The sequence below is a fragment of the Protobothrops mucrosquamatus genome, unplaced genomic scaffold (assembly GCF_001527695.2).
Source record: "Protobothrops mucrosquamatus isolate PMUCROS unplaced genomic scaffold, P.Mucros_1.0 scaffold129, whole genome shotgun sequence".
NCBI lineage: Eukaryota > Metazoa > Chordata > Lepidosauria > Squamata > Viperidae > Protobothrops > Protobothrops mucrosquamatus.
In genome coordinates this window covers 1,808,342-1,832,931 of record NW_015386496.1, presented here as the reverse complement: position 1 = coordinate 1,832,931, position 24,590 = coordinate 1,808,342, and the positions used below count along the sequence as shown (strand labels likewise).

Here is a 24,590-nt window from a genome sequence, read left to right as displayed (position 1 = left end):
TGGTTCATATTTATGACCATTGCAGTCAATGGAAAAGCCTGATTCACTTAACAACCAGGTTACTAACTTATCAACTGCAATGATTCATTTAACAAAAGTCATAAAACAGGGCAAAACTTAGTTAACAATTGTCTCACTTAACAACAGAAATTTGGGGCTCAATTGTAGTCATTAAGTCGTGGACTACCTGTACAGAAGTTGGTTTTCAGGTCCTAAGTTCTGCAAAAATGTCAGCCCTGAGGGTCTTTTATGGTTTCCCCAAATCTACAATTCAGAGAAATAGCTTTACCCAAAAACAATCTTCAAAAAATAATGAATAATATTTAAAAAGTTATAAGTATCTTGGAATGTATAATCATGCAAGGTAGCAAGCACCCTCTCTAATAAACAGCAATTTATTACATGCACAGAATGAAGACTGAATTAACTTCAGTCCAAAGCCACTAAATGCTTGAAAAAGGAAGGAGGTGACATCTAGGAAGGGAATGAATGCCTAAGGGGAATCAGTTTCCAACAGTAAAATGCCTTTCTCAGCTGTTAAAAGAATTAGATGTTTCAACCCTTGTCATGGTGACATTCAGCTTCAGACTGTGCGTATTAGGCTGAATCTGCAAAGAACGGCAGAGCCATAAAGTTCATGTTGCAGCCAGCAGCCATCACAGATCAGAGCATATTTAGGATGTTCTTACAGAAAGTGTAATATTGTTCACACACAGTATTTTGGAAAGTGACAAGGATTAACTTCATTAGTACCAATACCTCTATAATATAACTTATTTACCAGAACCTGAGCCAGATAAAGCATGAGCAATATAGAATATTAAAAGAATGCAGGAATGGCTAGAATCAGCAAAAATGATATAATAATAATGATGATGATAATGACAACAACAAAACAATCATAATCATAATCATCATAGAGTTGGAAGGGACCTTGGAGGTCTTCTAGACCAATCCCCTGCTCAGGCAGGAAACCCTATACCATTTCAGAGAAATGATGGTCCAGTCTCTTCTTAAAAACTTCCGGTGTTGGAGAATTCACAATTTCTGGAATCAGGTTGTTCCACTGATTAACTGTTCTGTCAGGAAATTTCTCCTTAGTTCTAGGTTGCTTCTCTCCTTGATTAATTTCCATCCATTGCTTCTTGTCCTGCCTTCAGGTGCTTTGGAGAATAGCTTGACTCCCTCTTCTTTGTGGCAACCCCTGAGATATTGGGAAACTGCTATCATGTCCCCCCTCGTCCTTCTCTTCATTAAACTAGACATACCCAATTCCAGCAACCGTTCCTTATATGCTTTAGCCTCCAGTCCCTAATCATCTTTGTTGCTCTTCTCTGAACTCTTTCTAGAGTCTCAACATCTTTTTTATGACATGGTGACCATAACTGGATGCAGTTGTTCCAAGTGTGGCCTTACCAAGGTGTTATAAAGTGGTATTAACACTTCATGTGATCTTAATTCTATCCCTCTGTTAATGCAGCCTAGCACTGTATTGGCTTTTTTGGCAGCTGCAGCACACTGCTGGCTCATATTTAAGTGATTGTCCACTAGGACTCCAAGGTCCCTCTCACAGTTGCTACTATTGAGCAAGGTACCACCTATACTATACCTGTGCATTTGGTTTTTCTATCCCCTCATCTGAATAATTGATGAAGATGTTGAAGAGCACTGGGCCCAAAACAGAGCACTGGGGCACCCCACTGCACACTTCCCTCCATGTGGTTAGACAGCATCACCACCAGATGGATTTGTCGCTGGCTGGCTGACTGTACTCAACGTGTGGTCCTCAATGGAACTGCATCTACATGGAAGGAAGTGTGTAGTTGGGTGCCCCAGGGCTGTGTTCTGGGCCCAGTGCTCTTCAATATCTTCATCAATGATTTGGATGAGGGGATAGATGGGGAACTCATCAAATTTGCAGATGACACTTAGCTGGCAGAAATAGCCAACACTCCAGAAGATAGGCTTAAGATACAGAAGGATCTTGACAGACTTGAACATTGGGCACTACCTAATAAAATGAAATTCAGTGATGAAAAAAGTAAGGTTCTACATTTAGACAAGAAAAACCAAATGCACAGGTATAGTATAGGTGGTACCTTGCTCAATAGTACAACTGTGAGAGGGATCTTGGAGTACTAGTGGACAATCACTTAAATATGAGCCAGCAGTGTGCTGCAGCTTCCAAAAAAGCCAACACAGTGCTAGGCTGCATTAACAGAGGGATAGAATCAAGGTCATGTGAAGTATTAATACCACTTTACAATCCCTTGGTAAGGCCACACTTGGAATACTGCATCCAATTTTGGTCATCACAATGTAAAAAAGATGTTGAGACTCTAGAAAGAGTACAGAGAAGAGCAACAAAGATGATCAGGGGACTGGAGGCTAAAACATATAAGGAACGGTTGCTGGAATTGGGTGTTTAACGAAGAGAAGGACGAGGGGGGGCATGATAACAGTGTTCCAATATCTCAGGGGCTGCCACAAAGAAGAGGGAGTCAAGCTATTCTCCAAGGCATCTGAAGGCAGGACAAGAAGCAACAGATGGAAACTAACCAAAGAGAGAAGCAACCTAGAACTAAGGAGAAATTTTCTGACAGAACAATTAAACTGAATGCTGTTTGTGATGGGTAAAGAAATTTGTAGTTTAATCATGTCAAAACATCCACTTAAGAAAAGGAGGAGAAGAAAGGTGATAATATAGGCACAGCTGTAATACACTAGCTGCCCCATTTGCTCAGCCAGATCCAACCTTTATTTCTTAAGAAAGGCTGAACTTTGTAAATTTATTCTGATTACCATAAAATAAAACTGATTGCCAGCAATAATATTTCAGTAATTATGTAAACAACACATTGGTGTTTCATCTGAACATGGCTCCCATGCTACTAATACTTTAAAAGAATAATAAATGAAAGTTACATTAAAGAGTGATTAAATGAAAGCCCATTACAGTGCTTTATTGAAAAAAATAATTTGTAATTTAGGTACTTCATATTAAATCAGAATAAATTGATTAACATTAAAATTGGCAAAACAATTGTAGGCGATCATTTGCTGCTTTCCTTTTTAAAAAAATGCATTTTTACTGAAAGTTTTAATAACAAAGGTAAAAGAAACTACAAACTAAACTCAGAAAAAAAGACAAGTAAAGAAAAAAGGGAATAAAAGGCTTACAGTGGGGGGAAAAAAGAATAAGAGAAAGAAAATATTTAAAGAAGCAGTTTCTGATATTCACCACAATAAGTACAAACAAATTTAATAATTTAAAACCCCTCTCCCTTTCTCCTGAAGAACAGATCTACTTATGTATAACATGAATGTAATAATTAATTACATTAATAAAAATCATTTATACTGAAGGAAGACCCGAAAAAGTAACTTACAGGTTGATAATATCAGATTGCCGTAGTTTCCATACTGAACTTTTAGCAATTGTTTATCTACATTAGAAATCCATAATTTAAAGTTATATAAATAATTGGGACAGAATTCAAAATGACTTTACTGAGTGCAAAAAAATCCTCCAATAGGTTATATCAGGTAAGATTTTTAAAGATAACTAATAATATTTAAAACAGTAACTAATAATATTGGAAAAAATAATATTAACTGCAATATTAACTGCAATTGGTTTGGGTTTTTTTGGAAAAAGTTTTCTGCAGGCCTTCTGAGCATGATTATCACCTGCCACGGTCACATTTTATTGGAAGACAACATTTGTATTGAAATAACACAAAGTGTATATTAATAATCCGCAAGTCTTCGAAGTGGTCTAACACACACATTCTACATCATATTAACTTTATTGAAAACAAAATGACAGCATTAGCAAGTTAACTTTACGAGCATGTCCCTTTTTACAGGTATCTCCAGTGTGCACAACACATGGGTAGTGGGGGGAAAAACAAAAACCTCAACCTGACCATTCCTTCAGACATGCTACAACTCTCCAACAACTGTTGCAGATGGGTAAAGTTGGGAGTGTGGCCACTATTTCAGAACAACATATATTCTACCCTATGACATAGATGTAGTGTGGACTGAGGGCAGGCATCACATGGTCTTTAACACAAAGAACTTCAGGTGAAAGGGCCTGGAAGTAGAAAAAGTTTTTTTTCATTCTGTGAAACTCTACAGTTTCCAACAATTGAAAGAGGTTCTATGGGAGACTAAAGGGAGGGAGGGAGGGAGGGAGGGAGGAAGGGAGGAAGGAAGGAAGGAAGGAAGGAAGGAAGGAAGGATCATTTGAACACAACCAATCTGAATCTAAACAAAGTTAGATTCAGGTTACTCTAAGAAACTAAGGATCTAGCTTTCCTGGAGCAATCAATTTCTTTAATTGAAACTGTAGGGATCTTGTCCAATTATAATGCAAGTTTCATATATACTTACTATAATATATACACTCTTGCCAGTTCCTGTGGGTCCAACAAATATGGTAGGTTTTTGATGTGTTGTCAGTAAGTCCATTAATGAAAAGTATCGTATAGTATCCAAAGTGGGAACAATTATTTCATTGAACAGCATGTCCTTTGGTATAGATGGAGCTGACTGAAGTGCTTCTATCCATGGTTCCCATCTTCCAGCTCCCTGTTTCAAAATTTAGTTCCAGATAACTAGAAAGCATTACCATAAGGGGGAAAATAATTACATGAACCTGCAATTCCATGATCCAGTGATACCATGTACATCTGATTGTATTAGCAACTGATTATTTCAAAGTGCTTGGGCTTTATTATAGTTTACTTTTTAAATTATGTACTTTTATCAGCATTGTTTCTTTTCCTTTATTCTTTGTAATAATAAATAACAAGACTGTAAAGGTTTTTTTTTAAGTATTGTACACTGTGTGCTATATTTCTAAATTTAAAACTCAGGATCAGATCCTGACATGGTCTGGAGAGATCATCCCCTGCAAAAATTGAGAACCAGGTCAGATTTTCCTTGATTTTTTCTTAAATGGATAAAGTGAAAGTTGTGTTTGTTTATTTGTTTACTTACTTACTTACTTACTTACTTACTTACTTACTTACTTACTTACTTACTTACTTACTTACTTACTTACTTACTTACTTACTTACTTATTTTATTTTTATGCTGCTTGATTCCCAGCAATTCTGGACAGTTTACAAATTGTTTAAAACATTTAAAAACAAGGTTCCAGAAGGCAGCTTATGCCTCCCCCAGTAAAACCAAAATTTCATGACACAGACTACAGTCCCCCCAAAACTTTAACCAGCACCTGTTAAGTAGCCTGTCCTGCAGTTTTTGGGCTGTTGAATGATTGGAACTTATTATTTCCAATTGGTGGGCATTGAACTACTTTCTACTGATTTCAATGGAAAAGAGTTAAAGATTACTTTAATTATCTTATTAAAAGCACCTTGCCTTCAGCTGAAATTACAACTTTCAATAGTATCTTCCTGATGAGAATAAGCAGGGCTTTTTTTTGTCGTAGAACGCCCAGAATGGAGTTCCGGCGCCTTTTTGGGATGGAACCTTGTAGGGTAGGCAAGGCGGGTTGTATGACATGTGTGAGTTCCAGCACCTTTTTTTTTTTTTTTTTTTACAAAAAAAGCACTGAGAATAAGTATAAATTCATCTTACTTCTCTTATTGTCATAATGCAATGAGCGTATCAAGCACCTAATAAATAAATGTGTCCTACTTCCACAGCTATTTTTTTTCAATTGAGCCAAATCCCACAATTCAAGCAATTAGATTACGATAAGAAATCATTTTGAGAATAAATTTATCGATTATTCTCTGAAAATCTCTGTTCAAAACAAATACACTCACATCTTTGATAAATCGGTAATCATAAATTGTTCCATCTTCTGGATAGGGAACAGTTAAGATTTTTGCCCGGAAATGCTCAACCCCACTCAACAATTTATACTTTTCTCTTGTCTCATCAGTCATTGGCCCCTCAAGCAGTTCACGCACAATCTTGTCAAATTTCAGTCGATCTTCTTCTTTACAACTGGCTCCAACAGACCATGTGAGTGCAAACACAAAAATGCTCTGGAGGATTCAAAAACAAATTCAAAGTAGTCATTCATACGCACGACAATACCATTTCAGGTTTCAAGCTTACTGTTTTAACAAATGTACAGAACTCAACCAAGTAGTCAACAGTTGTATGGGGGGAAAACATGCAAACCCAAAATAAATAAGCTCAGAAGTCAGTCTATGTATGTCATTCAGAGCGGTATAGTTATAGATACATGCATGCAACATTCCAGGCTGACAGCAACCAGCAATTATTAAACTTTAATTCATGCCACATATCTTTCCATCCCCCTCCTCCCACGGAAGCCACCTCCAACCTGCAAATCTTGTAGTCCAGATTTGAGAGCTGGGGCAGAAATCATTGACAGGTGTCAAATAACATTTTCAGATACTTTTCTAGGGAGTTGGGGGGATCATAGGAAAGTCAGTAAAATGGCTATACTAAGCCTAACAGAATTGGGCTTATTATTTTTCAAATCTACCATCAAATTTCAAATGTTGAACTGTTGATAGCAGAAAAAAAAATGGGACTGGGAAATATAGGTAAATTATCCATCCTGCAGCAGAACTTGCAAGGGAACTGAAAATCCGTTCCAATGGATGTAATTAGCCTAGAGGCAAATATTATTGGGTAGAAACTGAAATTGCACAATTTTTTTTATTCATTGGCATTTCTGTCAGTACCGCATTCCCCAGAAAGACTTGCCTGGCATGTTCATTACATTCCTTTCATTCCCAAGGCAAAACCTGTATGTTTTCTCCTTGGGCTGCTATCTATGTGAAGATCTGTTTGTTACACTACAGAAAGGTTATATCAAGGCTGGAAATGATGCAGAAGCGAACAGCTCACATGCTCAGGTGCCTATACCACTTTTTTTTAAAAAGGGGCTAGAACATCTCGGACTCTTTAGCATAGATAAAAGGCAAAGGAGGAAGCATGGCCAAGATGTTTAAAATAATGCACAGCATGGAGAAAGTGTACAGAAGGAAGTTCTCCTTCATCTTTCAAAACACCAGAACCAACGGCCCTAAAACTAACAAAGAATTAAACAGAAAAAAGAAAGTATATCATTATGTACTGTACCACATAATTAACCTGTGGAATTCATTACTACAAGATGTGATGTCCACTAATCTGAATGGCTTTAAAAAGCTATAAGATAAATTCAGAGACAGGGCTATCAATGTTTAAGTCTCAGTGTCATCTCCAGGATGGGCAAAGCATACGTATTGCAAAACACTGTTTGCAATGGGGAAAAAAAAATGTGTGCAGGTAGTCCTTGCTTACCAACTGATTCAGTGACTGCTCAAATTGACGACAACGCTGAAAAATTAAACTTAGCATTGGTCCTTGCAGTTATGACCACTGCAGCATTCCCATGGTGAAGTGATTGTGATTCAGGCATTTGGCAAGGGGCACACACATTTACAACGCTCACGTTGTCCTGCAGGCACACGATTGCCATTTGCAACCTTCCCAGCCGGCTTCCAACAAGCAAAATTCAATGGGAAAGCCGGTGTGAAGTTGCAAGTCATGCTCATGTGACATCAAGCTTAATGACCACAGTGATTCATTTAACAAGCAGCCAGAACTGACATTATATACTTTTGGCATGGTCGCCCAACATTGCAACCATAATGCTTAGTGATGGAGTTGCTAGTCTCAATTGCAGTCAGTGAATGAGGGCTACCTATACCTTCATCTCCTTCAACATTCCATAGGTGGTGACCATGGTGAAATATATGTGTTCCAAGTTGGGCATGATCCAGAATTATTCTTTGATTCTTATATTCAAATTTTAGTTTTTTATTATAAACCTACCAACAGGGTAAAATTTCTATTTATTACACTGTACCTGATTTGGTTACCGTATGAACCAAGACTTTAATTTCAAGATGACCCAAAAATAAAATGGTTTTAAACATCACAGGGTCATGCTTATCCTGGCCTCTTTGTTTTTCTCATCTCTGAAAAGTTCAGAAAATTTCACTCAAACTATTCAGTGTATTTAAAAGATCTGGCCCACCTCAAGCCATGAAAATATTTCGCGGTCAGTAATAGTTTTAAGTTTTGTTTCATTGTGAAACTCATCCATCATGCAGTCCATGAGATTCATTAAAGACCGAACCAGGTTTGTGTCTGATGTTGGAGAAAGTTCCTAGAAAAACAAAAAAGTGACTTTAATTGAACACCATTCTCCTATTACTGATTTAGGAACAAGTTTAACTAATTTTGCTTTAGACAATAATGCAGCTTTAACAACGTGGCCACAGAGAGCAAAATAACAAAACATTGGTTTCTGGAGACTCTTCACTTAGAACTTTGGATAAGAAATAAAATTGTAATAACAGGTATGGGAAGAACAACATTTGCTACCAATGTGATATCCTTGAAATAATAATTACCAAATCCAACCGTAAAATAGGGACTAATTTATGCAGTTGCAGAACAAATGCTAAAATCTTTATTCCATTTCCATTAATAGATAAATTGCTACTAATATGTTTTAAGATATAGCATATAAATAGCTAAACAAACACCTCAATATCTACATTTTCAGGAAAAAAACATTTTATACCAATTTGAGTGAAGTTATCTATTATACTGAAACAAATGATGGTCTGGACAATGTCCAAATGAGAGACCATCTCAGAATTCCCCATGGATCCTGCCTTGAGTTCCATACTGAAGCAAAAACATGTTTTTATTTTATGTAAACAAACAACAAAATGAACTCACACGTTTATGTCCTAAAGACTAACACACACATATACGTACACAAATACTTTTGTTCCAGAATCACTATTAATAGCAGTGAATACACCATTCATGTCTCATGTGTAAACAGACTTTTTAATGTATTATTAATAATATATTTAATAGTAAATAAATATCACCTTACCATACCTTTGTACATTTTCTAACAAATTCAACAGAAAGTGGGATGATTCTATCAAATAAGCCTGTTATAAATTCTTTATGCAAAGTGGTGACTGTAGGGGGCATTAGATGTAACCAAGACAACATCAAAGGTCTCCAGCCTAGCATATGAGGCTCCATGTAGACCATTCCACACCTAGACACCTACAGGGAGAGAGAGAACACCTTCATATAATAAAAACATCTAGGTATTTCATTAGATACTTGAAAGAATACATAGGCAATGTCATTCTTTCGCTGCTGAAATTATCAGGGTTCTTTTTTGCAATGAAATTTATTGATAGTGTTGTTGTTTTTTATCTCATTGTAAGCGGCCTAGAGTACCTTGATAATGAAATGGCTGGCAAATACATTTAATTAATTAATTAATGCCAATGAAGAAAGTTTGGCTTAATTTACCTATTACACAAAATGATGTCTAATTTTTAATCAGATCGAAATGTCTCATCCCTAACAACACAGGCAAGATATTAAATCTTGCCAGGAAGACACTTTACAGAAATCGCAAGATATTAAAAAAAGGGGCCTTCAGTCCTGCTTCCCTGGTAGTATGTTATTTGTTTGTTTGTTAAATTACAGTATATGCCAGTGATGGCGAACCTATGGCACAAGTGCCAGAGGCAGCACTCGGAGCCCTCTCTGTGGGCACACGTGCCGTCACCCCAGTCCTGCCTCCTCCTGAGGCCTCCTCCACACCAGCAGCCCCCCTGGAGGAGAGTCACCCACAGGCACGGCCCGCCTGGAACAGGGCAGCCAAGGACATGGCAGCCAGGCAGTGGGGACAAGACTCTGCCCTTGCGCCCCATCGCAAACAGATGATGCTGCGGGGCACGGGTGGAAGGCGTGGTCGCCATGGCACTGCTGGGCCACCTGGGCGATCTGTAGTGGGCCGTGGAGGGGGGTGGGCCTGCAGGTGGGTGGGGGCGGGGCAGGGGTGGGGCGGGGATGGGCGGGGCAGTTTTGGGGCACTCGGTCTCTAAAAGGTTCGCCATCACTGGTATATGCTGTCCATTTCACTGACACAGCAACTCTGAATGATTTATGATATAATAAAAAGTTTAAAAGTGCCAAAACAAAAATTAAAATAAGAAAAATTGAATAGAAAAATTAAAAGTTAAAAACCAAAATGATGGATGGGTTGGTCTGGGAGTAAGGACCTTCTGTATCCTGTCAGCCACTCCCAATGAAGCAGAGCCAAGTTTTTAGGCTGTTCTGGAAGGCGGGGAGTGTGGGGATGGGCCTCACCTCTGATGGAAGAATATTTCAGATAATGCGAGACATAGCAGAAAAGGCTCTTCTCCTGGATCCCACCAGTCAAAATTCTTTGGCTGATGGGATCTGAAGTAGACCTTTTCCACTGGAACAAATGGGACAAGTTAGCTCCATCAGGGTGAGATGGTTCCTCAGATACCTAGGACTCATGCCATAAAGAGCTTTAAATGTAATGACCAACGCCTTGAATTTGGCACAGAAGCAAACTGCCAGCCCATGCAGCTTGTGTAACAGAAGTGTCAGATGTGCTACCCCAGGGACCTCCAGAACTGTCTGTGCTACTGCATTCTGCACTAGTTGTAGCTTCTGAATATTCTTCAGGGGTAGGCCCATGAAGAGAATGTTGCAGTCATCCAACTGGAAGATGACTAGAGCTTGAGTGACTAAGCTTAGGGCTCATGATACAGGAAAAGGCATAATGGGGCTCAACACGAAATTGTGCCCAGGTTCTCCTAGCCATAACTACCACCTGTTCTTGATCAGGAGTCGCGAATCTAGGAAATACCCCAGACTGTGCACCGAGACTGTCTGAGGTAGTGCAACTCTATCCAGAACAAAACCCTCAGATCCTGAGGCCCCCAACTTCAATTATTCTGAAGATCAAAATCAAGGACATGTTATTTCAGTTCCAGATTTGCTCCCTCAGACCTGAAATGAAATTTTAAAAATTGGGTTGATAAACCATACTTCTTGAGGTCTAATTCAATTTCCTTTTTTCCAAGATGACTGATAATCATTGAAGTAGCAAGAGATCATCTGTTAATCTGTCAGCTTACAGTAGCAGGAGAAGCAACTTCTAAATCCATCGGTTCAAAAACGAGGCTCATTTGCTGTGACATCTGGATGATCTCACCACTCATTAAACAGAGTTTCTTGTTATCGTCTAGCACAGTATTCATATTCTCAATCCATACAGCATCCACTGGTCCATCAAAAATAAGCCATTTTCTATCTGGTGTCTGAGTGGAAAAAAAATATTTTGATATTACTTTACAGGCAGTCCTCACTTAGCAACCATTTGTTCAGTGATCATTTGAAGTTACAATGGCACTGAAAGTGGGGAGTTATGACTGATCCTCATAGCTGTGGCTGTCAAAATATCCTTGCAGTTACATGATCAATTCAGGCATTTGGCAACTGGCTCACACTTACAATGGTTGCATCTTCTTTCTGGTCACATGATTGCCATTTAAAACTTTCCCACCAACTACCCACGAGCAAAGTCTATGGGAAAATCAGCAGGAAGTCCCAAGTTGCTCTCACAAGTTGCTGCTATTCCTGCCACTTTTTCTCATTAGGTGGCATAGGGTTCTCGGACGCCATGGGGCCTGCCTGCCCACAGTCCTATCCATACTCTGTAGTGTCCCACCACCTGTCCATACTCATGTCCATCCAGAGTACCCGCCTGCACCTGGCCATAGCACCCGCCAGCCCACACTCCTGCCTGCTCACAACACCTGCCTGTGCACCCACACTCCATAGCACCCATCCATCTGCCCTTGTGCCCACCTATCTTTACTTGCACCTGTCCATAGTGCCTGCCTGTCTGCACTTGCACCTGTCTGTAGCACCCACTTGCACTCCGTAGCTCTCACCTGCCCACCCACAGCACACATCCCTTGTCCTGCTTGCAAGCTGCTTAAAGAAAGGCTTGTTGCAACTTCTTGCTGGCTTTCCATTGATTTGCTTCTTGGAAGCCAGCAGGAAGTTGCAAGTCACGGTGACATGAGGTTCCCACTTATCAACTCTCTTAATGGGGACAGCAGTGGGACTGCTGGGATTGCAAACTACCTGGTCATGTGACATTGGGCTTTACAACCACATTGCTTAGCGACAGCTATCCCAGCAGTCCCTGTGGCTGTACTTAAGCAACCACCTCCTGTACTTAATAAAGTATCATTTCAATTAATAATGGTATTGATTAGTTCTACCATGGATGCTTTATTGTTTTAGTTATGTTTTATTCTTTTTTTATAAGATAAACTCCTAGGAATTTGTTAAGAAAACAACAGACAGGCAGGAAGGGAGGAAGGATCAGTCCATTGGATAAGTCCTTCTTAAAGCAGCTATTCCATCTCCTGCTTTTTGCAGGACACATCAGAAAATATAAAGAATCTACTATGTATTCACAACTACCAGTTATGAATTAATGTGACTTATCAATTCAGATTTCTTTAGCTATCCTTCCTTAAAATATGATAATTAAAAATCAAATTATAGACTGCCTGGCTAAGATAAAATCAATGATTCTGGGCTTTTTCCCATCTTTGGCATGATTTTTCTTTTCTTTTTTCATATGATAAACCAGAAAACATTTAATTCTGAGGATCTACTTACAGATGAAGAAGCAAATGCTCGAAAACTGACAGCGAGGATACCATCAGACCATTCATGGGAGACTGGATCAAACTGTCCATAGAGCTGCCCCATGGTTATAGCTTTGGGATTGATAACAGTGATCTGAACCTTATTTTCCTCCATGAGCCCCTAAGCACACAAAATAAACTGCATTTCACACATGGACATCACACTTATCTCATCAGTCTAGTGATATATAGACAAATTACTCTTTTCTTGGTCATTAGCAACAAATGGAGAGAAAAGGCAGTCGGGGTCATGCTCCAAAATGGATAGCAGCCATTTCTTGATAAAAATAGAATGTTCTCCAAACAAGTAGAAATCATCCAAGTTCCCAAGGTATTCTTCAAGGGGTTAGGCCACAGGGGTAGGCAACCTTGGCTCTTTTATGACTCGTGGACTTCAACTCCCAGAATTCCTGAGCCAGCATGGCTGGCTCAGGAATTCTGGGAGTTGAAGTCCACGAGTCATAAAAGAACCAAGGTTGCCTACCCCTGGATTAAGGCATGAGGTGATGTTGAAAGTTTGGACTTACTAATCAAAGGATTTGACTTTCATAATCGCCTCTCTTTTTTTGCTGCCAATAGCTGCTTTCAGGTCACCTATAATTGCTTAAGTGAATACGGTCAGCTGTAGGATGTTTGTTGCCAAGAATAATTACCTCAGGGTAGAAAAAGTCAGAATAAAGAGGAGAGGAGAAGAAACTGATGTATACTATAAATTCTACAAGGTGACATGTCCCATTAATGGTAAGAAAAGATGTTATTTTGGGGTCCGGGGGAAGACAGTAGCTCTGTGTGTGAGGGGATTGTGGATTCCATCTGTACTGTTAATGAACAGATAAGGAAAGTACTGTATGCGATTGGAGCTCATTCACTAAATATTTGTAGAATTCTGCCAATTCTGTTCTTGTTAGGTTACAATCACTAGATTATAACATTCCAGTTTTAAAATATTTAATGTTAAAAATTCAAACACGTTTTGAGTTTGCAATCAAAAGCATCCTTCTCAGGAAGTTGAACCCCACTGGACTTAAGTGGAATTTGTTTTAATTTAATAATAGCAATTGTGAATAATTAGTAATAAGTAAATTATTCAAATTAAATGAAGACTGTGTTTCTTAATATTTTGAATCGAAGCATAACCTTTGCTTTTTAGGACATGATCTTTCACAAAAGCAAATAGATTTACTTTTTCACACAGGTCCCCCAGTGCACCTGCCAAAACACGATAGGCAGAGGTCTTTCCACCAAAGGGTTCTCCAACGATCATAAAGCCATGGCGCACGATCATCATTTCAAATATCTGTAAGATTTTCTCTGCAAAGAAGTTGGTCATTTGCAAGTCCATTTCCTCACAGTTTGTCTTGATCGCTTCCAGGATGTCATTATAATCTGGTTTTGGCAACTTCACACCAGGAAACAAATCTGAAGTGATGCCCTGCCAAACCATGAACAATAAAGGAATGCATTTAAAGATGTCCAAAATACCCTTCCAGTCCAGTTGCATGAGCTGACTGTTGTCAAAATGTTTTCCCCAAGCAATATAGGCCGGCTGTGAAAATATCCACCAGAATCCTCAGTCAGCACTTTGGTACAATATGCCATTTTATTGGGAAATAGTTCATATAATAGATACAACATGGTTCCTTATTGTTTTAGTATGGTGCATAGTTTCAGCTATGGCAACTTGTAGAACCAGATCAATTGTAGTTTACACAACAATGCCCAGTTGAACTATGGTTTAGTATGGGGAATCACCTTTGGATAGTCAAGGACCATCCAATATTTGCAGGGAGAATGCAGGTTGTAGCAGGTAAGACAATGGATGAAGTCATTCCACCCAAATGGATGAGTAAATATTTTTGGTGGAAATTTAGGGTTTCCCCCCATTGTTTAATGTTGTTCAGCCTCTTTGCAGGCATTGCACTACAGTGTGGTTTTACATTTCCATCAGACACACAGAGCCTGGGAGCAGAGGACTGCAAAGCTCCCATTTCCTCTTCACACTTAAGGTTTTTAATAAACAACTGAAGAAATTTAGGTATAGTATATGCTTGATGACCATTTTAAGATCAACCTCTACCTATGTGGCAAATTTTATATCAGTGGCAAGAATGGCAGAATTATATGCAAGAAGTAAGGATGCCAGAAGAAGAAAGGAAAGGACTTTGTGTGAAGGCAAAGGGAATAAAAAAAAGGGGTTATTTTTTCCCCAAGCCCTTTTGGAACTTTATACCCTAATGTAAACATAGTTTTATGTATCTACTAATTCTTCAGCATTTATAAACTAATCTATAGCCCAACAAGAGTAATAACATTGCACATAAAAGAGATCTGAGAATATAAACTTAGTATATAATCTCTGCATCATTTGCTTCTTTAATTCACATTAGATTTAAAAGATTACTCACCTCAAAAAGTGGGAGATCATGGGATAAGAACTTAGGCAAATTGACATCTATTATGGATCTAAGCAGCAAAATCTCTTCATTTTCTTCTGGATATTTCAACTGTATAAAACACAGCATTAGTTTCACAGTAATCACTTTATCTTAATTCAGACCACCATCATCTTCAATCACATGCCTATGTTTTTCACATTTGAATTGTTGCCTTTGAATATGTTTTTACAGTGATCAAGGACAAGATAGAGATAATAGCAATTTTTAAGGCATCTTCATAACTCATCAGATGCTATTAGGTTGTCAGATGAGATTTGTATTTAAGATTCCGGTGACAACATATTATTAATATGACTTGTGGCTTGAAACCCTTCATGAATGTCTGATTTTTTTGGCATTCAAAGGCATGATTAAATTGGGTCAAGACCAGAGCACTGGACGTGCATTTTGTAAAGGTTGTCAGATTGACCATATATCTCGCCAAAGCTCTTCCATTAGTCATAATAGATTGATCATATATGATATTTTTCTTCACACACAACTGACATTTAACTGGAAGTTTCATGCAAATAGAGGAGATATACAGTTACCATGGCAGTAAACCCCAAAGTTCTTGGGCACAGTGATGCTCAGTGTATTATGATTGAACTTTTGTATAAAAGAAACATAGGATAAAGTAATTATGGCATATAATCAACATTTTGTTATTATATGTGAACATTTAGTCACTCATATTTATGAAAACTTTCAATAGAAATACTTAAGATCAGATTCTAGGTTTTACTATTATTACTGTTATTCTAATTTATTTATTTCTTAAAAAAAACACTTTTAAACATTATTCATGTGCTAAAGTTTATGGGCAAGGGAAAGCAAGCAAAAGAGGAACGGTTGGCCTAAAAGTGCATTCCCAACTTCATTAAGCTGACAAAGATTTTGGAAGCTGGCCACAGTTTAATTAACTTTTTATAATTTTTGAATTATGAGAGAATATAATTCAATGTCTTTTTGCAATGCCAATTGTGCATACCCAAATATAAAGTGTTTGCTTTCTTGGAACTGCAGGATAAGTCCTGAAAGAAATTATATTTCATTCAACATAGCTCAAAAGATAAACAAAGATTTATTTCTAACAAAATACCAAAAGGTAGAATTCTAATGAGACCACAGAGAAAGGACATCAAATGCTACCTTCAGATTACCAGCTGCCGTGAGCACTGATTTTACTGCTCTCATCCCATAATCGTAGTGGTGCTGTGAAGACAACTGCTCTGAACACAGACGATAGGTAGCTACAATTTTCACAGAGAGTGGCCGTGCAGTCACAAATCCACAGGAATACAGGACAATTTCAGCAATCATGGCATAATCAGGTACCATCATAGCAACAGTCCGAAACAAAGCCTATTAAACACACATTAATAGACAGGTAACTGCACAGTCTGAATAGTGATGTTTATAGCCTGTTAATAGCTTCTCAAACAGTGAAGTTAAACTAAATTTCATTATCAGGATGACAAATGGCTCCCTGGAGAAGGAAAAGCAGGGAGTATCGTACAATGATATATTATATGCATACATTTTCACAGGCAGCACATTTTCTCCCACATCCCTTCTTTGTATTCTAACAATACATACAAAAAGGGATAAAAGACAGACTCTGCATGCTACAAACTTCACATTTCATGCAAGTGTAAGCTCTAGCCACACAAATTGGGGAAAAAATATGTAGCTGCTTTTAAAAGTGCATAACAGATCATCAAAATCAACCCAAATTTCTCACTTGGGGCACAAATGACCAGGCTCAAATTATCCCACTTTGGGACACATTAAGCAAATCCCTAGCTTTCTGGAGAAGTCTATAATGCTGGAAAGAGGGGAGGAAAGAGAAAAAGAGGGTAACCAGCAGCAAGGTAGAGCAGGTGCACCACTGGAAGACCTGAGATACCAGACAGGGGACAGATTATCGTGGAGAAAATCTTCCTCTTGGAATCTCCTAGAGTCACCATCAACTTGATGGCACACAATCATTTAACTTATTAAAGAAGCCTGCCTGCTTTAGTAAACAGAAAACAGATGCTGTACTGCTCCACGTTTTGAAGCATTTCTTCTAAATTTCAAAGGGTGCACAGCCCTAACAAAAATTTAACATATATTATATGAAAGTCTTTATTAGGTAAGAATGGGAAATCTTTATGAAGAGCCAGTTTGGTGTTGTGAAGATGATGGAGTGGAATTTTGAAGATCAGGTGTTCTAGCCCTCTATAGAAGCCACTTGAGTGACTTTCTCTCAGCCCAATCCACTTCACGTTTTGTGTGTTTGTCTGTGTCTGTGTGTCTGTGTGTGTAAGAGACAGAGACAGAGATAGAGGGGAGGGAGGGAGAGAGGGAGGGGAGGGAGAGAGGGGGGAGAGGGAGAGAGAGAGAGAGAGAGAGAGAGAGAGAGAGAGAGAGAGAGAGAGAGAGAGAGAAATCGACAAGGGAAATAAGCAAAAGGAAAAATCCAGACAACACCAAAATGTAAGTGACATGTATCAGTGTCAGTTAATAAATTAAGATAGGCACAAGGTTTTAACTGGAATACTAAGTATATATATTTACACCAATGAAAGAATTGATCTTATAGATCAATTAATGGTCTGTCTAATCTTGAAATGTTCAACTTTTTCTTGAGATAAAAGTCCTCTTTGCTCTTTGAATGACATGCTGATAGCACACTCCAAGACATGAGAGGGCAGGTTCCAAGGCTGTTATTACACTAAAATTAAGCTTAAACCAAATTAATGTAATATGGTTATGTATAATGTATTTGATGAAGTTTTCTCTCATCAATTATTATTCTCAATATTATCATTAATTTTTAGAAAGGATTTTTTTAATGACAAGAAATATTCATACTGTAGAATCCTATGTATTCCTCCAAAGAGGTCCATAAGAATTACTTTTTGGTAAATGCAGTCACAAATGGAATTCTAACAGACCTTCAAGTCTCGCAGGTCGTATCGGTCCTAAGTATCATTACTTCTGTCGTGTACAACCCAATTCGAACTCAAGTCAGGGAAGTTTATGGTTTTACAGTCGCGGTCGTAACTATGGACCCTTAGTTCTCTTTCTTTGTCGTGAATTTTGTACCGACTTTATCTAAAATAGAATTTTAGATCGGAGGACGTGTTTTACCTCTTTGGATTGTAAGAATTTGTTGGGCCACGACAGACAATACTTCCAAATCAATTCTGTTAAATTCATCAAAACAAGCCCAGGCTCCACATGAAAGCAAACCCTAAAAAGAAAGAAATCAAAGGTGAAAAATATGCTAATACTTATTGGAAAACCAAACAGCTGTGGGAGCAGGAATTATCTCTATCATTCAATCTAGCCTTCAGAATGCCTTTCACTTTTTTCATAGCCCAGAACTACATTTATTACTCTCTGTTGGTCAGTTGTTAATGGCTGGGTGCAAAAGGTGGAGATCAGTGATCAATGCTCATCTCAAGGACAACTGTTGACGAGTTGGTTGGTTGGTTGGTTGGTTGGTTGGTTGGTGGATTGGGAAGATAGAGAGGACACCAAAGCTTAAAATACAAACTTTCCCTACAGATCAATGCTTGGAAAAAAGAGGAGGAGGCTTCTTTTCCTCTCTGTCACATTTATGAGTATGCCTTTTCCTTCATTTCATGAAAAGAAGAGAAACAAGACTCAGGATAGGAACACAGAGAGGAAGGAAATGAAGCTGAAACCTTTTCCATACCTAACAATCCTGTGCTGAATGTATGTGCATGCCTATATACATATTTGTGAGCATGAATGTGTGTTACATTTGTGTCTGTGGCGTTGTATGGTCATATACAAGTAAATGAGTGTGTAGTATTTCTGCATGCCCATAGCCTAATACTCTGCAGCACATGAGTTCCTTGGAGTCACACATTAATCTCATAATCTTCTCTAGAACCCTGTCCCATGCAAAGCAAAGTATACCGAATCGCCTTGAGGTGGGTGGCATATAAATCCAATAAATAAATAAAAATAAATAAATAAGCTGGATTGCCTAAGCTCTTGTTCAAGCACTTTGATATGCACGTTTTGATTCTCAGCATTACATCTTCAATTATATTCTTTCATTCCCACCTTGAAGAATTTCCCCAGAGCAAGATAATCCAATCCATCAGAACAATTGAAAACCACGCATTGCTTGGCAACAGCCTTTGCTAAATCCTTCGTTGTTTCAGTTTTTCCAGTTCCAGCAGGCCCTTCTGGGGCACCACCAAGATGAAGGTGAAGAGCACCAAACAAAGTTCTGAAAAGACAGAAAGAAGAAAAATGGCTATGGAGAACAATGGCAACTCCTACATCTAATATATTATTAATAATACATTTGTTCTTTCTGTTTCCACCTTTCTAACTTTGGTTCTTGCTATGATGTACAAGTCCATCTTTATGGAAGCTCACTGACCACCTATCTGTAAGGACAACCTGTCACACAGAATTGTTGTTGCAAAAACTGGAGGAAGAAATGCAATGTATTATTGCTGTAAAGTGCTTCAGAACCACTTGGAAAGGGGTGCTTTGGAAAGTGCAGAAACATCAACGCCGGACCTGTCAGTGACTCATAAAAGTAGCCTGGCTTTCTTCTGGAACAGAAATATATTTTACTATATGGCTTTTTAATATTAACTCTTATCCCTGTGAAATTAAAATCTGAACATAACTGCTATTCAGAATGTCCATAATTATATTTAAGGAAACAAATAAGGAAAACATGCAGCCATTTTTAAATTCATTGGGACAATGTTCAAGGCCAATAACTCTATTGCATTATTTCTATTATATTAACTCTTTTAACTTATAAAGAGAGTTACCTGTAGCATCTATCTGTAAGTGGAGTAATAACCAATCTTGGAGTATTGCCAAGGTATTCATATCCATACCGCAATTCAGCATTTATCATCTTTGTTTCTAGATGCCCTTCCTAATGGAAGATATGAAATATACATATAAAAAGACTTAAGATAAATAGAAATAAAGAATAAGTAGGCTTGTAATACACCTAATATTAGAAACAATTATTATACATGTCCCTAAGCTGCTTTTCAAAAGGCAACTGGACTTTCTTGGGGTTTTTTTTCCCTTGAAGCTTCTTCAGTTCTGACTGAATGGTGGGGAATGGAAAGATTTATATTCTTTGCAGTCATCTGGTCATTAGCTCTCTGAAGGTTCATCATTAGCTCTCTGAGAGTAGTTGTCGCCATTTGGGGATGTATCTGTACTCCCAGGGCCATCTGAATTAGATCTGGTGCTTTCTCAACTTCAATCTCTTTTTGGGTGGCTTCTCCAAATTTGGAGCAGGACTTTGGGGGAAGGGTTTGGGAGTGTTTGGTTTGATTTGGTTTGAATTATCCTACTGGTCAGAAGTTAGACCTCTCTGAATAACCTCTTCCCAACCTTTCAGTTTGAACAGAAAAAACAACAACTGTATTTGGGAAAACAGAAAGTAGGGAGGGAAAGAGAAATATCTACACCAATGGAGGCTTTCCTTAAAATGACGAAAGCGTAGTTGTACCAGTATGCTCCGCCCCTTTCATATGAACATGTGACATCATGATGCAGTTCAAAAGGGCCAGAGCTTGCAATAGGATGCCCAGATGATCATATTGTAATTTATCCCCTTGATTCTTTTTTCATTAATTAATCAGGCTTAGCTATTTATAAGTTCCCTAATTGAGAAAGTTCTTGGATTTCAGAACATGCATGGAAAGAATACAGGCAACATCTGGACCTGCTGATTAGTTATTGTTAGGCATACTCTCGCTTCTATTTTATCTTTGAAGCAATTTTTAATATTTTTATAGGAATCTGAGATATGTGAAAGCCAGTCCCTTTGGGGAGACTGACCATTGTTCATGGTGTCAGAGGACCAGATGGAAGCAATACATTGATATTGTGTTAGAATCCACCTTTCCAGTGACTGCACATTTAAAACCTTAAAAAGAAAATCACCTTTTTACTTAAAAAAATATACATAAGAATGTATACATTGAATGTATACTCTGGAAGAAAATATTATCTCTCACTTAATCAGGTTAACCAGCATGGAAAATGATTAACTTTTAAAGGTTTAGAGGTTTCCCCTTTCCAACTGTAAGTGACTCAAGAGGCAGTGCTCATCTCTGATTCTCAGCCAAGGGAGTCTGCATTGAAACATCTCTGTTTCCATCTTCATGTAAGGTAAAAGGTAAAAGAGTCCCTGCTGACTATAAGAAGCGGTGCTCATCTCTGTTTCAAGGCCATTGAGCCAGCGCTGTCTGAAGACATTTCCACGGTCATGTGGTCAGCATGATGCCATGGAGCGCTGTTGCCTTCCCACTGAAGTGGCACCTATTTATCTATTCACATTTGCATGCTTTCAAACTGCTAGGTGGGCAGGAGCTGGAGCAAGTAACGGGAGCTCACCCCGTCATGAGGCACACAGGTCTCAAACCTGGGCTGCTGTCTTTCCAGCCAACAAACCCAGTGTCTTAACTGCTGAACCACAGCGCCACCCTCTGTTAACTTGAGACCAGCATGAAAATATGGAATGCAGTAACAGGGGCTCACCTCATTGTGCAGTGCTCAGATTTCAAACCCAGGCTGTCGGCTTTCCAACTGACAAGCTCAACATCTTAACCACTGAGCCACCATGCCCCGATTGACTTTTATTGGAAAATAAAGAAGCCGATGACACACCCTAAATCTACTTTGACTTCCAAAGTAGATTTATAGAACAGGTAGGTTCACACAAGACCAAGTAACCCTATCAAGTAACCTTCAGATAATCCAGGCTATAAAAACCAATGCCACTGATTACATGGAAGTAGGGAGCAGATATATGATGGGTATAATTCATATAAATGAATTCATATAAAACCCCAGACTACATTGACATTTTTATTTAACACATACAGAAGCTTGCAATAGCAGGCTGGGATAATTAATTCTGCCTCCTCTACTGTGGTTTTGATGAAAAACACTCTTTTCCAGCAGTTATTTGCATGTGCACTAAGACAAATCATAACTCTAGTATGAATATATATTTGCAGGAAAGGTGCTTTTCTACCACTTCTCATTTCAAAGCATCCTGAACAAGTGTACAAACCCAAAAGCTCATAAAATAAACAACGGAGTAAAAATCTGGATTAAAAAAAAGAATAAAAACAATGTATTAAAACACATTTATGGAGGAAAATAATTGTTGAGGATGATTTCTAAAAGAAATCTAAAAAATGTCACTGTTTGGAGGCTGGCATACCGCACCCATTCCTCAGGTAAGGTAGACACCTGAGTTGACTATCTCTACTGTTTCATTAATTCTGCACTATATCCTCTATTAATATGTCCTATATTAGTAAGTTCAAATTATTTTAGAAGACCCTTACCAAATACATATTAACACTAGAAACACTAAATGATTATTTGATACTTTTAGAAGTCAGTACATTTGGCACTTTCATATCTAACACGATCGGTCATTGTCACTATTCACTGTGTCACATTCAGTTAACGGAAAAAGTGTCAACTAAACTATTTTAAAATAAAGAAATCAACAAGCTTTTTGGAAAATGCATGATATTATGTCTTCGAGGCATTTTGTATTGGAAAAAGGTCTATCTGAGGTAACGTCCTGCTAATATTGTATTCCATATAATAAATATAGGTTCTCAATAGTGTGAATCTAACAAAAGTCAGATTAAGGCCACTCAGCTCAAAAAAGTATGATTCCTTTAAAATAATAAAAGCAGGACTTATCCAACAATTTCAGGAAACTCAATTATGGCCTTTGACAGAAAGTTTTATCTATAAGTCTCCTGCAAATTCAGCAAGTATGTAGGGATTGTGGGCATGAAAAAGTCATTTTAATTATAAATGGTATACATATGGCTATTAGATATCTTTACTTCACATCATGCAGAAGGATGGGTAAAATCTTTGGTCATCAGCAAAAAAAGGCTCTTATTAGTGTATCTTTCCTCCTATGTCAGCAATGAGTCCCAATAGAAAAGCTGAGTGCAGAAATAATCTCCTAATAGGATTCACAGAGACATCCCTCACCTGCCAATAGTATCTCAGCTGACTTAACCATTCAAAGTCGCTGTCATCACTGACACGCTTGCTTACAAGAGACACAAGCACATCCCTAGCGTGAACATCCAGGACCACAAGTGCTCCGAGGGTCACTCGATTCTGTTTTGACAACTTTCCGCGCACCAAGGTGACAATGCCGTCAATCTGCCCATTGCACTGGGTCAGGTAATCCTCAAGGGCCTGAGTGAAAAGGAAAAACCAGAGAGAAGTGAATTAGCTCCAAACGTCAACATCAATGTCTACAGCTCTGCTAACTGCTGCTTTTAGAAGCGATTTCGCCTTTCTACTGCCGTCATCTTGACAAGCAATTGTTCACTGGCACATTTCAAATGTGTTTTCTTTTAAATACACACATACATTACATGCACACATCGTTTGAGGAGTTCTTCTACAATGGAAAGGCTTTTGTTGAGGTGTCTGCCATCCGAAGGGAGAAAAGTGATGGTAGCTGATTTCCATCCATCTTCACCTGTCTCCCAGTCCACCACTTGAATTATTTCATAGCGTTCCTCAAATTTTTCAGAGTACTGTAGATTTATTTTTTTTTGTGCCAAAGGGGAACAAAATAATCAACCAGGTGCAGGATTTTTATTTCTATGACAAGACCTTCTCAGTCCAAACTTTATCCCACTGAAATCAAGGGGGATAAATCAGGCATTTGTCATAGGAAGGGCAATCCTACTTCCTTTCTCAGAGAAATCTGTATGGAAACTCCAAAATTCACGTGCCCTACAGGTTTTCTGCCAAAAGGGAAGGAAATTTTATCTGTAGCTGTTTCCTCCCTTTGGTTGCTTTTTCTCATCCAATTTTCCCAATTTTTCTTCCACCGAAACTAATGAAATAATTTACTCTACTCCAGATGTACATCTCTCTGTAAACGAAAAGAAGCAATAAGCTCAATGTCAAGTATCTTCTGAAGCTAGTCAGCCCTACACAGAGCATCCAAATGACATTCTTTAGAAGCAATGGGATTTTCTGCTCTTCAAACATCTGCTCTTAAGACACTATTAGCTTCAACTCCACATGGGAAGTAAATTGAGGCCTCTGATGATTAGTCGATAGCTTTGCTAGAAGTATTCCTTTATACTGTTATCCTGACTTCCCCTTGCTACAGCTACAGAGTTTTTAAATTTCACTTCTGTAGTAAGAGAAAGCCAGACCCTGGCAATAGAAAATGCCAGTGAAATTCTCCACTGATGGAAACAAAGGAGTGGGGAAGTGTGTATGTGTGTGTCGGGGGGAGGGGAATACCACAAATATCTGAAGCCCTGTCAGCAAGTTTTTATTAAAATTACAGTGGTTAAATTTACCACTGTAATAACCTGAATGTGGTTCTCATTGAAACAAATGGGACTTAAATCCTAACTGACTTGTTACAGTAATTTTAACTAAATACAATTAACTTATTCTGGGCACACTCCTTTTTTTTCTTAGCTTAGATGCAATCCAATATTTCTCTTTTAATAAAGAAAAACAGGGCTTG

At 38.3% G+C, this 24,590-nt stretch overlaps 1 protein-coding gene across 1 annotated transcript in view; it reads right to left on the bottom strand.

The window, feature by feature from the left end:
- Positions 1 to 4,398: 4,398 nt before the first annotated feature.
- The window catches only part of LOC107284902 (dynein heavy chain 7, axonemal), a gene marked incomplete at its 3' end in the record, with an annotated part of 70,128 nt that continues 49,936 nt past the window's right edge, over positions 4,399 to 24,590 (bottom strand). The window contains exons 22-33 of the mRNA XM_015813027.1: positions 19,118 to 19,286; positions 18,170 to 18,272; positions 16,921 to 16,931; positions 16,184 to 16,396; positions 15,002 to 15,100; positions 13,780 to 14,028; positions 12,568 to 12,717; positions 11,007 to 11,189; positions 8,926 to 9,102; positions 8,045 to 8,176; positions 5,805 to 6,029; positions 4,399 to 4,596 (exon numbers count right to left, since the gene is read on the bottom strand). Coding sequence (XP_015668513.1) covers positions 4,399 to 4,596; positions 5,805 to 6,029; positions 8,045 to 8,176; positions 8,926 to 9,102; positions 11,007 to 11,189; positions 12,568 to 12,717; positions 13,780 to 14,028; positions 15,002 to 15,100; positions 16,184 to 16,396; positions 16,921 to 16,931; positions 18,170 to 18,272; positions 19,118 to 19,286 — 1,909 coding nt within the window. The remainder of the gene's footprint in view (positions 4,597 to 5,804; positions 6,030 to 8,044; positions 8,177 to 8,925; positions 9,103 to 11,006; positions 11,190 to 12,567; positions 12,718 to 13,779; positions 14,029 to 15,001; positions 15,101 to 16,183; positions 16,397 to 16,920; positions 16,932 to 18,169; positions 18,273 to 19,117; positions 19,287 to 24,590) is intronic.